General features: G+C 45.9%; 1 protein-coding gene across 1 annotated transcript; it reads left to right on the top strand.

Annotated features, from left to right (window-relative positions):
- Positions 1-12,215: 12,215 nt before the first annotated feature.
- On the top strand, positions 12,216-13,083 carry LOC139054405 (zinc finger HIT domain-containing protein 1). Its single transcript, XM_070531343.1, has one exon. It carries the CDS (start codon positions 12,396-12,398, stop codon positions 12,924-12,926), a length of 531 nt encoding a protein of 176 aa, XP_070387444.1. The 5' UTR covers positions 12,216-12,395; the 3' UTR covers positions 12,927-13,083.
- Positions 13,084-13,370: the final 287 nt, after the last annotated feature.

The following is a 13,370-nucleotide window of genomic DNA, read 5'->3' as shown; positions in this document are numbered from 1 at the left end:
GTGAATCAATGTTTTGCCTGTACAGATACCTGAACACTCTCCCAGCCCATTTACTTTCCTCCATATTCCTCAGCCGTTCTCCTCAGCCGGATGGATGGGATGGATGGAAGGTAGGAGCGTCCCCTTTGAAACGGGGCGATGGCAGTTGCCACCATGCTCAGATTTTTATTTTGCCTTTTATTTTTATCTGTGTTGTGTGTTATTGAATTTCTCGATTTTCTTTAAATACATCTTCCTACCTTTTTAACCTTATGTCACCTCTCTGCTTTTGAGCCACCAATCCTCCAATCGCCTTTTGCTAATTTCCACCGCACATTTATTTACATGACTATCATTATCTCTGAACCCTAGGGCCTCAGGAAGGGTGACTGTGGCCGCATCGACATCGGGATTGATACCATCACATTTTAGTATGAGGTGTTCCATTGTTTCTACATATTTACCACACACAGTACATGTGTCTTCTTCTTCGTTAAATTTCTTTTTATAGCTCCGTGTTCTAAGACATCCTGATCTAGCTTCAAAGAGAAGGGCATTGCCTCTTGAGTTATCATAAAACGCTTCCTTCCTGATCTGTTGTTTCCAGTATCGATATAGTTCTACGCTATGCTTCTTTTCCATTGAATTTATCCAATTTTTACCTTCCGCATTTTTAACCTGTCGTTTAATGCTCTGTCCTTTTTCGTCCTCGTGTCTGGCATACTTACTGGTTAGCTTCCTAGTTCTTTTCCGCCATTGTGAGTCAACGCTCTTTCTGTATAGGTATTTAAACACCTTAGCTGTGCCCACCTGTTATCATCCAATTTCCTCAGCCGTTTTTCGTATAGGATTTTACTCTGAGCTTCCCTTGCTTCGAATGATGCCCAGCCCATATCTCCCTGTACTGCTTCGTTTGTGGTTTTCCCGTGGGCACCTAGTGCTAACCTTCCCACAGCTCTCTGATTTACTTCTAGTCTCGACTGAACCTCTGCCCTTAAACACAGGACCGCATTCCCGAAAGTAAGCCGCGGCACCATTACTCCCTTCCAAATGCCTCTCAGTACCTCATACCTGTTGTAACCCCACAATGCCTTATGTTTCATTATCCCGGCATCTCTTCGCCCTTTTGCTATTAGAGACTGTTCGTGCTTTTCCGTGTACATCTGCCCTTTGTTTATCCATACCCCGAGATACTTGTATTCGGCCACTTGGGGTATTTCGTGGCCTTGTATTGTAAGCTCCTGATCAGTTGTATCGTTGAAAAACATCCCACCGGACTTAGCTGCACTAAAACTTAAACCTAAACTGTCTCCTTCGCCCCACAGTAATTAACCAGAGTTTGCAAATCTTCCTGGCTACCTGCTAACAGTACAATATCGTCCGCATACATTAAACCCGGTAGTCGTTGCTCAACAACCTTTTCGCCTAATCTGTACGACAGATTATACCCTAGATTGCTTCGTTGTAACCTTCTTTCCATGCTTATCATATATAGCATGAACAGCAGCGGTGATAGAGGACAACCTTGCCTTAATCCTTTGTGAACCTCGACAGTTGTCGTACTCTTGATTCCTTCCCATGTTATTTGAACATTATTTTCTCGATATAGTTCCTGTAGAAAATCAATTACCTCATTACCGATACCTTCAGCTTTTAATATGTTCCACAGGAGTTCCCTGTTCACATTGTCGTACGAACCACTTATGTCCAGGAAGGCTAAATACAGAATTCTATTTTCCGCCTTAGCTATTTCTATGCATTGGGTAAGCACGAACAGGCTATCATCTAAGCGCCTACCACTTCTGAACCCGTTCTGAAGTTCTCCAAGTATTCCATTACTTTCTACCCATGACTGCATTTTTAATTTCACCGCCTGCATCGCCAGCCTATATATAACTGATGTTATCGTAATTGGTCGGAAAGATTTTATGTTCTTCTTTGGATGGATGGATGGATGGATGGATGTTATGAGCGTCCCCTTTGGAACGGGGCGGTGGCTTGCGCCACCAAGCTCTTGCTACTATGCTGCCTAATATCCTACCTAGGTTAACCAATGAGAAAAAAAAACACACACACTATGAACTACCACGTCCAAATTTTCTGATACCCTATTGCGAACTGTGCTTTTGTACGTCTCCGTCCTTTGTCGTTTCCCTACTTTTCTTCCACCAATCCTCCAATCGCCTCTTACTGATGTCTATTGCGGACCTGTTTGCTTTACCACTGCTCCCGCTGAACCCAAGGGCTTCAAGGAGGCCAGTGGTGCCTAAATCGACCGCTGGATAGATGTCTTCACATTCTAATAAAATATGCTCCGTCGTTTCCCTAGCTTTACCGCAGCAAGCACATGCTTCTTCTTCCATTTATATCTCGCTTTATACGTGCGTGTTCTAAGGCATCCCGATCTCGCTTCGAAAAGTAATGAGCTTCCCTTTGAGTTATCATAAATGGTTTCTTTCCTAATTTCGTTTTTTCCCCTTAAGTAGTTACTCATGGCAGGTTTCTTTTCCATTGCCGCCACCCATGAGATTAATTCAGCCTCTCTGACTTTCCGCTTGACCTTCTTTGTTGCTGTGTTGCCCACCCCACAGGCCGCATACTTGCTGGTAAGCTTCCTAGTTCTTTTCCTCCACTGTGAATCAATGTTTTGCCTGTACAGATACCTGAACACTCTCCCAGCCCATTTACTTTCCTCCATATTCCTCAGCCGTTCTTCATACTCAATTTTACTGCGAGCTTCCCTCACTTCAAAACTAGTCCAGCCCATATCCCCTTGCACAGCTTCATTTGTAGTCTTCCCGTGAGCGCCCAATGCGAGGCGACCCACTGACCTTTGGTTCCCGTCGAGTCCTGATTGTACCCCTGATTTAAAGCAAACAACCGCATTTGCAAAAGTAAGTCCTGGAACCATTACCCCTTTCCACATACCTCGGAGGACCTCGTACCTATTGTATCCCCATAGCGCTCTGTGCTTCATTATGGCTGCATTTCTCTTCCCCTTGACTGTTATGGTTTTTTCCTGTGTTTCCATATATCCGTTGCCTTCGTTTATCCATATACCAAGGTATTTATATTCTGTTACCCGAGGTATTTCTTGGCCCTGTATCTCCACTGTCTGTTCACTGTTTTCATTGAATACAATAACACCTGATTTTCTAACACTAAATTTCAAACCTAAATTGTTGCCTTCCTGTCCACAGATATTAGCCAGACGTTGCAAATCACTTTGCTCCCAAGTAACCACGGATATCCGGGCGACGTCCGACGGACGTCCTTTCTGGATATTCGGGATGTCCGTGGGATATCCATGAATGTCCGACGTACGTCCGAGGGACGTCCCTGGGAAATCCAAAGGTAATCGCTTTGGCATCCGTAGTACGTCCGACGCGGACATCCAGCATGGACATTCAGGGGACGTTCAGGATATATGTGTGTGTGTGTGTGTGTGTGTGTGTGTGTGTGTGTGTGTGTGTGTGTGTGTGTGTGTGTGTGTGTGTGTGTGTGTGTGTGTGTGTGTGTGTGTGTGTGTGTGTGTCTGTCTTCCCGGGGATATTCCAGATATACACATGCCTTGAAGCGACAATAGTGGCCGGGACACATTCAAGCACCGGACCATTATGTATATTACATTGGTCTAATGCTTGAATGCATTTTTGTTTTAAATAAACGAGAAATGAACTTACACCAACTTCCACATGCAATTAAACGTTTATTGTCACCTTATACATATACATAAAAAGACCAATAAGCAGATATATGCGTACTGTTCAAAGAACAAATAAATACACGGATAAAGAAGAAAACTTGCAATTTCAATAGCACAACACAAGGTAGAGAACAGCAGAACAAAACTACTTATTGCCCACCCTGCTTTGACATTTGAGTTTGCAGCATGGAATAAAAAGAAAGAGCAAAAATACATCAATTAGCATTATTAAGCAGCGAAAGCAACAGAAATGACAAGAAGGAATTAATCTTGACTACATCACTTCACTAGCACTCTGCGACACGGGCACAAAAAATGACATTAACTGGCTAATGCCTTAAACTTTAATGTCATTCGCGGGGTGCCACACGGACATGCTTAATGGTATTGCAGCTTAAATGTTATTCGCGACGTAGTGCGTTCTCGTAAGTCAACTTGCCGTCAAATGCGTACTCTCGTTCCCAATGTCTCCACATTCTGACGTGGCTAAACGAACTATTAGTGAAGAACAATCAATATATTCTTCACTTTCTTTAAACAATAGCTCTTTCTCGTGGCGTAGTGCGTTCTTACAATTATTAAAAATCACTTGGCCATCGAATGCGTACTCTCGTTTACAATGTCCCCGCCGTGGCCGTAGTGACCATATTCTCACGATATTAAACAAACTTGTAGATAAAAACAACTAATATATTCTTCAATTTTTTAAAAGGAGCTTTTTATTTTCGTAGAGATCAGTCTTGCCGCTACTTACGGCTACAGCTCTGATCATGAGCGCATTAGCCAGGAGAAGCTGTTTGCCAGGAGAATCAAAGGGCGCCGATGAAGAGTCCGCGGTAGCTAAAGCAAATGTAGACTCCGGGGTCCTGCTTACCAGAAAACCCGCATTGACTTGTGCGTACACCTCTCCTAAGGGATCCTGTTCCGTTCTCACAGCGAAGTGAACCATCCGAAGCGTCATGTAGAGTATATCCATCAGGGAAGCAAGGCACATTGTCCTTAGTGCGCGTAGTCTCACAACCACCGTCCTGAACTTCCGATGTCGCCTCGGTGCAGCGACCAGCATCACAAGGCGTACAAATGTTTGCAGGGACAGCCCGACCGCACATGTTAATGCATGCGTGCGGGGTATACGCGCCACTGCACAGTTCTAGACTTGCGAATTATCGAGCTGTTGACTGCTGGCTGCCGGTGCGAGATCCGAAGTCCTCGAATATCGTCTTTGTTTCCAGCGACGCTCGTTTTCGCGCGTGCGGCTTCTCCCGCAGTCTAGGCATCCTGGCACCTGTGAAGAAAACACATTTCAATACCCAAACGAATTAAAAAAGAAATCGATGTAGCTGTCATACCTTGGTAGCTGAGTAGGAGACTTCAGCAGGCACGGAAGGTGACAAACGCTGCTCCGCTGCCCTTAAAACGATCGCAGAATGAAAAATGGCGTGGCGACGATGGCTAGAGCTTGGATTGGATTGGATGAGTGTAGCGTTCTGCTTTGCCAAGGTCCTAACACTTCCACGTGCATCTACGCAAACATAAATAGGTTTTTAAAATATTCTATTATTACACAGTGAAATATTTACTTATTCTGGGAATATTCGGTATCTGATTTTCGAGTTTTTAGTTTCTGCTAAGCTGTCGGCGCCAGAAAATTATAGCCTTTGAGATTACTGTCAATGCATGGCGGCTCTGACGCATTATAGCTTTCGTAATCGCTTTCAACGCACGCAGCCACCAAAAGCGTAGCCTTTGAGATTTGTTTTTGTTACCTATAATGAGATTATTGTATGCACAATTGAACACTGCAGACAACTTCCTGTTTTAAGAAACCAGCCAAAAACAGGCGCACACAGGAAACATACGAGAAGACAGAAAAGAGGCTGGAAGAGGCCTGTCTTGTGTATGTTTCCTGTGTCCGTCTTTTTTTTTTTTGCTGGTTTTTTCTTAATACAATGCACCAACTAGCCCAACGTGTTTTACTTCCTGTTTCAATGAAAAACCTGAACCTACATAGCCTAAGTCCAAGTTACATGTTCGGAGGTCAGGACCAAAACTCTATGATCAGGAACTTTTCATAATGAGGGGTAACTTGAGTGCTTGGCTCTAGGTCGAATAAGTGGCTTCAAATGGGCGCTTATATATTCTGCTAGTCATCCACAAGCATTTTTTTAAAGCAAACTACAAATTGTTTGTATGACCCACCAATAGAAAAAAAAACGTATTTTAATATTGCGATGTTAAAGTGGGCAGAATTTATATCAAGTTGGAAATATATTTATTTTGCTTTGAAAAAAGAATGAACTGTGTCCGATAGAGAACAAAAATAAACAAATATAATATGAAAAAACTAAAATTTCCGGCAATATATTTATGCCAGTTTATATATAACTCACTAGTGTATATCCTGGGCATGCCTATTTATGGACAGCCAGCGGACGTTCAAAATGGGATGTCCCATGGACATCCCGGTGGGATGTCCTTCGGACATCCAAACAGGATATGGACTTCCCCTGTACGTCCCACGGACGTCCATGTTGGATATCCGGATGGATGGACGTTGGGACTTGTGGTGGACGTCCCACGGATATCCGTGGTTACTTGGGCTTGTTTCCGAGCAACACAATGTCGTCCGCATAAAATAAACCTGGGAGTTGCTGCTCTATTACTGTACCTGCCTGTTTGTATGAGAGATTAAACCCGATATTACTTCCTTCTAGCGCCCTCTCCATCCTCACCATGTACATCATAAACAGCAGCGGGGATAAAGGGCACCCCTGCCTCAGTCCCTTGTTGATATGAACTTTCTCCGCGCTCCTCATCCCTTCCCATTCAACGCAAACAGTATTTTCTAGGTAAATCTCTCTCAAAAGCTGTATACAATCGTTACCTAAGCCTTCCCCTTCCAGAATATCCCACAAAATGCTGCGGTCTACGTTGTCGTATGCTCCTGTAATGTCCAAAAAGGCCACATACAACAGTCTGCTTTCTGCTTTTGATATTTCAATACACTGAGTAAGAACAAACAAGTTATCATCCAAACGCCTACCTATTCTAAAGCTATTCTGAAGCTCTCCCAAAATGTCATTATTTTCTGCCCATGCTTGAAGCTTTAATTTGATTGCCTGCATTGCTAGCCTGTATATTACCGATGTAATGGTCAACGGTCTATACGAGCGAATTCTGTCTTTCTCCCCCTTACCTTTATAAATTAAATTCATTCTACTTTGTCGCAACTGTCTGGTATTCGTCTATCTTTTAAAGTTTTTTCAACTGCTTTCACGAGAGCTTCCTTACTTTTTGGTCCCAGTTCATTTATCAGCCTAACGGGAACCTCGTCTAGCCCTGTGGCTGTGCGCTTAGGAATTTTCTCTTCCGCTTTCTTCCACTTTAAATTTGTAAGCACTAGCTCCTTTCCCCCTTGGGTCTCTTTCATGCTCTTTTTTTCTTCAAATACAACCTCGTCCTTGCCTTGGAAAGATTCGGCTGTTACTTTTTGGATGTAATTTATTGCTGCTTCTCCTTCCAGTCTGTTTTCATCTTCGTCTAGGATATGTTGTTGTATTGTTGTTGATTTCCTGCCTAATAATTTTATGTGATTCCAAAATATTCTAGGTGCGGCCTTCTTTTTCTCACGTATTTCTGACAACCAACTTTCACTTTCACCTTTTAATTTTGCTTGCACCAGTATTTGAACCATAGACTTTTTCTCCCGGTATATTTCCCATTTACCGGTTACTTCATCCTGTGGCAACTGCGCCTTCTTTGCCTGCCTGTGCTCTCGAGATGCTTTCTGTCTTTCGGCGATCGCTTCTCGTATCTCCTTGTTCCACCAGCTTTTCGGTTTCTTTTTTCCTTTCCAATGAACGTGTTGTTTCTCTTTCCGTATTTCTGTCGTTACTACACTTAGAAGCTCACCATATTCCCACCCCTTACTTGGCGACTTGCCAATTTCTTCCTCCACTCTAGTGACTATATTTGCTATTTGTTCAGCGTTCAAATTTGGGCTGGCCATTTTGCTTTCGTTGCTCTCTTTCCCAACTACATATCCCATTTTCAAAATGATGCGTTTATGGTCACTCCCTATGCTGCTAAACCCTTCCTCATCGATGACCATTTCTCTCAACTTATCATGAATTCCTTCTGTCATCAGACAGTAATCAATGGTCGATTGCCGGTTTCCCACTTCCCACGTGATCTGTCCTTCACACTTAGGCCCTGTATTCACGATCACGAGGTTATGTTGCTCGCAAAGGTCTAGCATTGACTTCCCGTTATGGTCGGTATAGCCATCTAAATCCTGTATGTGGGCATTCATGTCACCTAATAGGACTATCTCAGCACCATTCCCGAAATCCCTAATATCAGCGCTTATGCATTCCACTAACTCTTTATTCTTCTCTGTGCAATTTATTCCGGTCCACAAATACGTAACTCCAAGCCAAGTTTCTTTCCCACTCATTGTACCTGATAACCAAAGATGCTCTTGACATTGTGAATTTACTCTTTTCCATTTGGCTCCCTGATGGATGAGCATTCCGACTCCCCCTCCCTTTCTTTCCGACTTAGTTCTGTTGCACCCTTCCCATACATAATTCTCAATAACTGGCGGCTCTTCTGAGTCTCTAAGGTGCGTTTCTGTAACCGCATACACCCCTATTTGTTCTCTATGTAACTGCTCCTCAATCTCTGCCCACTTTTCCTTTCTTCTGCCGCCCTGCATGTTTATGTAGCCTATTGCATGGCGAGCTCTTGTTCTTGCTTTCCTCCTTTTTCTCTTATCGACGGCGATGCTCTTCTGCTGTTCCCCTAGGGGACCTTCTTTATTACTACCTACTCTGACCTCCTGAGCGCCCGCGGGCCCCCTAAAAAAGCAACAGCGCGACCCCCAAGTCGCCAGCCCACTTCTCGTGCTAGCCTGTAATTGAAGTGGATCCCATCTCGTTTAAAACCACCACAACTTCTCACTTCCCTGTTTACTTCGACAACCTCGAAGCCTTTCTCTCGGCTCATTTTCCATATTGCCTCATTGGCAGCCATTACGGCTCTTTGTACGTGACTGTCACGCACATGTTCTTCTTACAGCGCCACCTGTGGTCGCATACTTTAGTTCACGACGCCACCGCTACGCTTATTTCCGTAGCACTGTGGAAGGTACAGTTTCCTTTAGTTCTGTGGTTCCCTCTAGTAATTTTTGCAGGAAACTCTATGGCTGTACGGCAATAGGTGTTCTGTGTGTACGGACCACGACTCGCGACCTGCTCACTACGCCGGCTCCTATGGCGGCGCGTGTCCGCGTAAATATCACGTGACTGTTCAGGAGGGACGGCGCGCCGCAACAGGTGGCGCCACAAGCTACCCTCATTTCGGCAGTGCCCGCCGTACGCTTGTTTTAGCTTCAGTACGCTTGCGTTACCATGTAGCCGGTAGGCCGAGTTAAACCGCATCGTTTAAGCACGCACCGCAAAGACGTGTTAATATTCATCAGATGCAATAATCGCGGACAGCTTTCCGTATACAGCTGTAGTTAAGAGCGCGAGCTGTCAGCTAACGCGCCTAATCTGGCTCATGAGCGCGCGAGAACAGCGCAGAAGCAAGCGTCTCGATCGCGCTCGTAGAAATTCCCCTGCATAGCCACAAAAAGCTGTACCCGACTAAAGGCTGATAGCGGTAATATTTTTCTTTCTCAGCGCAGCAGTTTTGCAACTAAAACAAGCTCAAAGAGCGGTTGTAGTGGTGGGCGGGGCTCTGGTGCTGCTCAAGCGGCGTTTTTTCTTTTCTTTTTTTTGCGCGCACAGCTGCACAACCTGAACACGATTGCTTCTGCTCTGTAGCTAGCAGCATCCCAGGGCGAAGCCGCGCTACTTTCCACCAATTTACGACAAAAAGCGCGCTATGCACGCTACTCGTTTTCAGGAGCATTCACCTGATTGTTAATCATTTCAAGACGCACTCTAGATGAAAAATGAATAAAACCAGACTAAAAAAGCTTGTTTGCCAGACACAATAGCCGGTCGTGGCCAGAACTTTATTTCAGGTCAGCCAGATTCTTACACTTTTAGGACCGTTCGTGATTTCGGTTTGGCATTAATTAATCTTCGTTTGGACTGCTCTTTTGTGAGATCAGAGGAAAAATTGGACAAAAATGGCCTCATAAACTTGTGGACAATCAGCTTTAGCTGGGCCCTTCTGTGAGGCTCTGTGGTGTCCTTCAAGCACACAAACAACGGATTTTTTATAAGTGACGGCAGCACTAGGTCTGCAAACTTCTTAAGCGGCGTTGGCCCCCTAACAAGCACAGGAGCCACACTTGATGCAGCACCTTCCAGGCGGCTGACGAACCCTACGAAAGCCAAGGTAGGGTACTGATAGCCCTCCCCGGTCCATGCCTGCTATGATGGCAGTAGTAGTAGACTGAGAGGCTGGTGCCCTCAAATTAATGAGACAGCCCTCACATGTGATACCCTTCGCTGTGCGCCCGCTCGATTTGCAGAGCGGAACGCAGCAATACACCATCGCGGGCGATGATTTTTACGGCCTACGAAGTGTAAAGGCTCTCAGCAGTGATTGCGTTCTTGGCACGTATGCGGGCAGCAATCAGAACAGCCGGAAACACGGTGTTCAGACAAGCACAAAAACACAACGAAGAAGCCGCCACTGCTACCGCTACGCCAGCCCACACTCGGCGTGGGGGTAGGGTGCAGGCATCGAGGCACCCTACGTGGGGGTAAGTTCTGGCGCCACGGAGAGCAGCGGCGGTCGGGCGAACTAAGAATGAACTAAACCAACGCCTCCTTTAAAAAGATGCCTGCCGCGTGCGCCGAAAACCTGCTGCCCTTACCTTTCCCCTTTTCCTCCTTTTTACTCGAGGCGGTAGCTAGCGATCGTTGCGGTGGTCGCTTGCAACACATGCGCGCATGCGCACATCACCGCATGGCAGTGCGGCCGGCGCGGCCACCGCCACGACCTACTGGAACTCCAGACCTGCACAGATATCCGGCTTCTATGGGAGCAGCTTGCGCCCACTTTCGTTCAACCGACGGCCGTAGGTGGCGCTTTTATAACCTGTTCGTCTGCTACGCGGTGGGCGGCTGTGCGGCGTTGTAATTAGTACGGCAGCTGTTGTGTTGTGACGAACTGCTTGTCTAGTTGATGATTTTTGCTAACACAGTGACAGTAATGTCACAAGGCTTTGATCGGTCACCTGACTTCAAAAGTTGACTGCCCGAACCTACAAAATGTCGGAGCGTGTAGTCCGCTGCTCTCTAAAATAGCGTTAAATAGCCGCTCCTATTGCCTTTTTCAAGAAGATTATTATAAATCACATTGTGTATAGAGTTCGCACAGTACACAACAGTTTTATTCTGCACGTTGTAAAATTCGCTTCTGCGCTCTTTAGAAACTTGAAACCACCGTAATGTTCGACGACAGAACGATTACCACTCATTTTAACTCTTAAAAGTTGTCCGTGAATGCGTCGCGAGTTCAAAAAGTGAATTACACACACAGCTTCACTGCGTACGTATCTTAATCACCACCGTTATGCTGCCGCCGTACCACGCAGAAAAGCTAGCTTTACAGTTTGAAAAGAGTCCCGTGAGACGATTTAAGGCTTGCAGTGCAGCACGTTTTATAGCACTGGGATCGCTTAATTTTTTGTAAGCTTTCTACTGAGCTAGGCAACCAACGACAATAAAAACAAGGTATGCTCACCTTTCCTTGAAACAGAATCGATCACCCTATTGCACATATCGGGCGGAGGACTTATACTCGTGAATACTTTTACTATATACTTTTACCATAGAGAAATGCTTTTAGCAGGTCATCTGCCTTTCATTACGGCACACAGCAGTAAATTCTCATGTCATCTACGACACTAGGCTATCTGTAAACAACTAAAAAAACTAGATTATCCTATGAATCTTTTTAAGACAATTTTTCCAGTCTGTTATGGAGGCTAGGAAAGGGAAATTTATGCCGTCGATCTAGCATTGCAGCTGCCACCTATGCTCGTTCTTTACATTTCTTGCACCGCTCCTCCTCTTGTAGTTTCACTATTCAAACGCAAAGCATTCGCAAATATGTTTTATTTTGTATATTTGTGAATTTATACATTTTCCGCCAATACAAGAGCTTTGTGCCTGCCGAAATGGCAAGACAAACGCTGAACAGATCGCAGAAGCAGACGACAACGAACAGGTTATACCTAGCGCCACTCCGCTCGTACGTTCTTTCCCTAGCGGCGAAAGGGGCGAACTAGACCAGGCGTGCTGGAGGAGGGAGATCTGTGCAGGTCTGGAGTTCAGTAGGTCGTGGCCACCATAGAGTTTCCTACAAAATTTTGTAGGAAACTCTATGGTGGCCACCGCTACCGCCGCGAGACCACACCGCCCCAGTCCCCTTGGCGGAGATAGGGACGTAAGTGGCGCCATCTCTTGACAACTGACCGCAACTCAAGGCGCGACGGCTACAATGGGTAAACGAGCGACGCCGCAGGCATCTTTCTAGAGGAGGCGTTGACTAAACAAGCAGTAAAAAATCGGCGGCTACGGAGGCGGCGCCGGTGAACAGGTCGCGAAGTAATAAAGCCGGTGTACGGACGATACACTACAGGTGTTCTGTGACACTACCCCCTACCCTCATTACACCATAACGCGAGGTATAGCAGTGCAGCAATTGGTTCCTTATCGTATGGTCTAGCATTGACACTTTGTAAATGGCTAAGCGGAAACTGTTTGCCTCGGAAGAAGCGCGAACCAAAATGAGCGGATCTTTTTACCATTTAAGTAGCGGCGACAAACGCGAGTCAGGTCGAGTGAAAGATGCCAATATGCGTCGTGTGCTTGATCCTGCAGCTCGAATGCGCCGCCAGAAGAAAGCTGTGGACGGCCTGGAACACGACAACTTCCACGACGACCCGCATGCCAATCTGGTGATGCATAAGAAGGCGCCAAAGTTTGAGGAAACCTTTGAAGCGAAGCGCAAACGCAGAAGCAAAGGTGAGCCCTTCAAGGCGCGCTTTAAGAGGAGCTTCAACGCCCTGTTAGAAGAGCATCAAGCCAGCAACCCGGAGCCGCCCAATTACAGCCACGCTAATGTGCCCCCGTCCAAGTTGCCACCGAGGCACTTTTGTGCCGTTTGCGGCTTCCAGTCGAACTACACTTGCGTTTCCTGTGGTTCAAGGTACTGTTCCATCAAGTGCCTAGGTGTGCACCGGGACACCCGCTGCTTGAAATGGACAGCCTAGAGATCAACAAACGATACCTTTCGTGAATTCTCACAGTGCTGCATCAAAGCGATATTACTGGCGCAGGTCAGCTGTTTAACACGAAACCTTGTGTTCATGACTTCCAACTGTGTACTGTTGCAATAGGAAGCATAATGTATGGCCTGGTCGTGGGCGACTGCAGTTGTTTCCTTCGCACCACCCGAGGCTAGCCAACGACGGCTGACCTTTATCGAGGCATGTACAGGCGGGAACAAAACGTTGTTCCGTCTGCGAATTTCTGGTATTGGTAGGCATGAAAGGCGAAGCGAAGGCGAAGACAAATCAATTGTTGAAAGTTAGCGCTCGTCCTGTGTTCCTGCTTGTCCCTGGGTCATTTTTTGCGCTATGTTTCCCAGTCTGTATGTATCTCACCAACACGCCCAAACTTCTTCCCTGCGAAGCTGAAGGCGGAAGTTTGAGATG

Source organism: Dermacentor albipictus, chromosome 1 (assembly GCF_038994185.2).
Source record: "Dermacentor albipictus isolate Rhodes 1998 colony chromosome 1, USDA_Dalb.pri_finalv2, whole genome shotgun sequence".
NCBI lineage: Eukaryota > Metazoa > Arthropoda > Arachnida > Ixodida > Ixodidae > Dermacentor > Dermacentor albipictus.
This window is presented reverse-complemented; position numbering and strand designations above follow the sequence as displayed.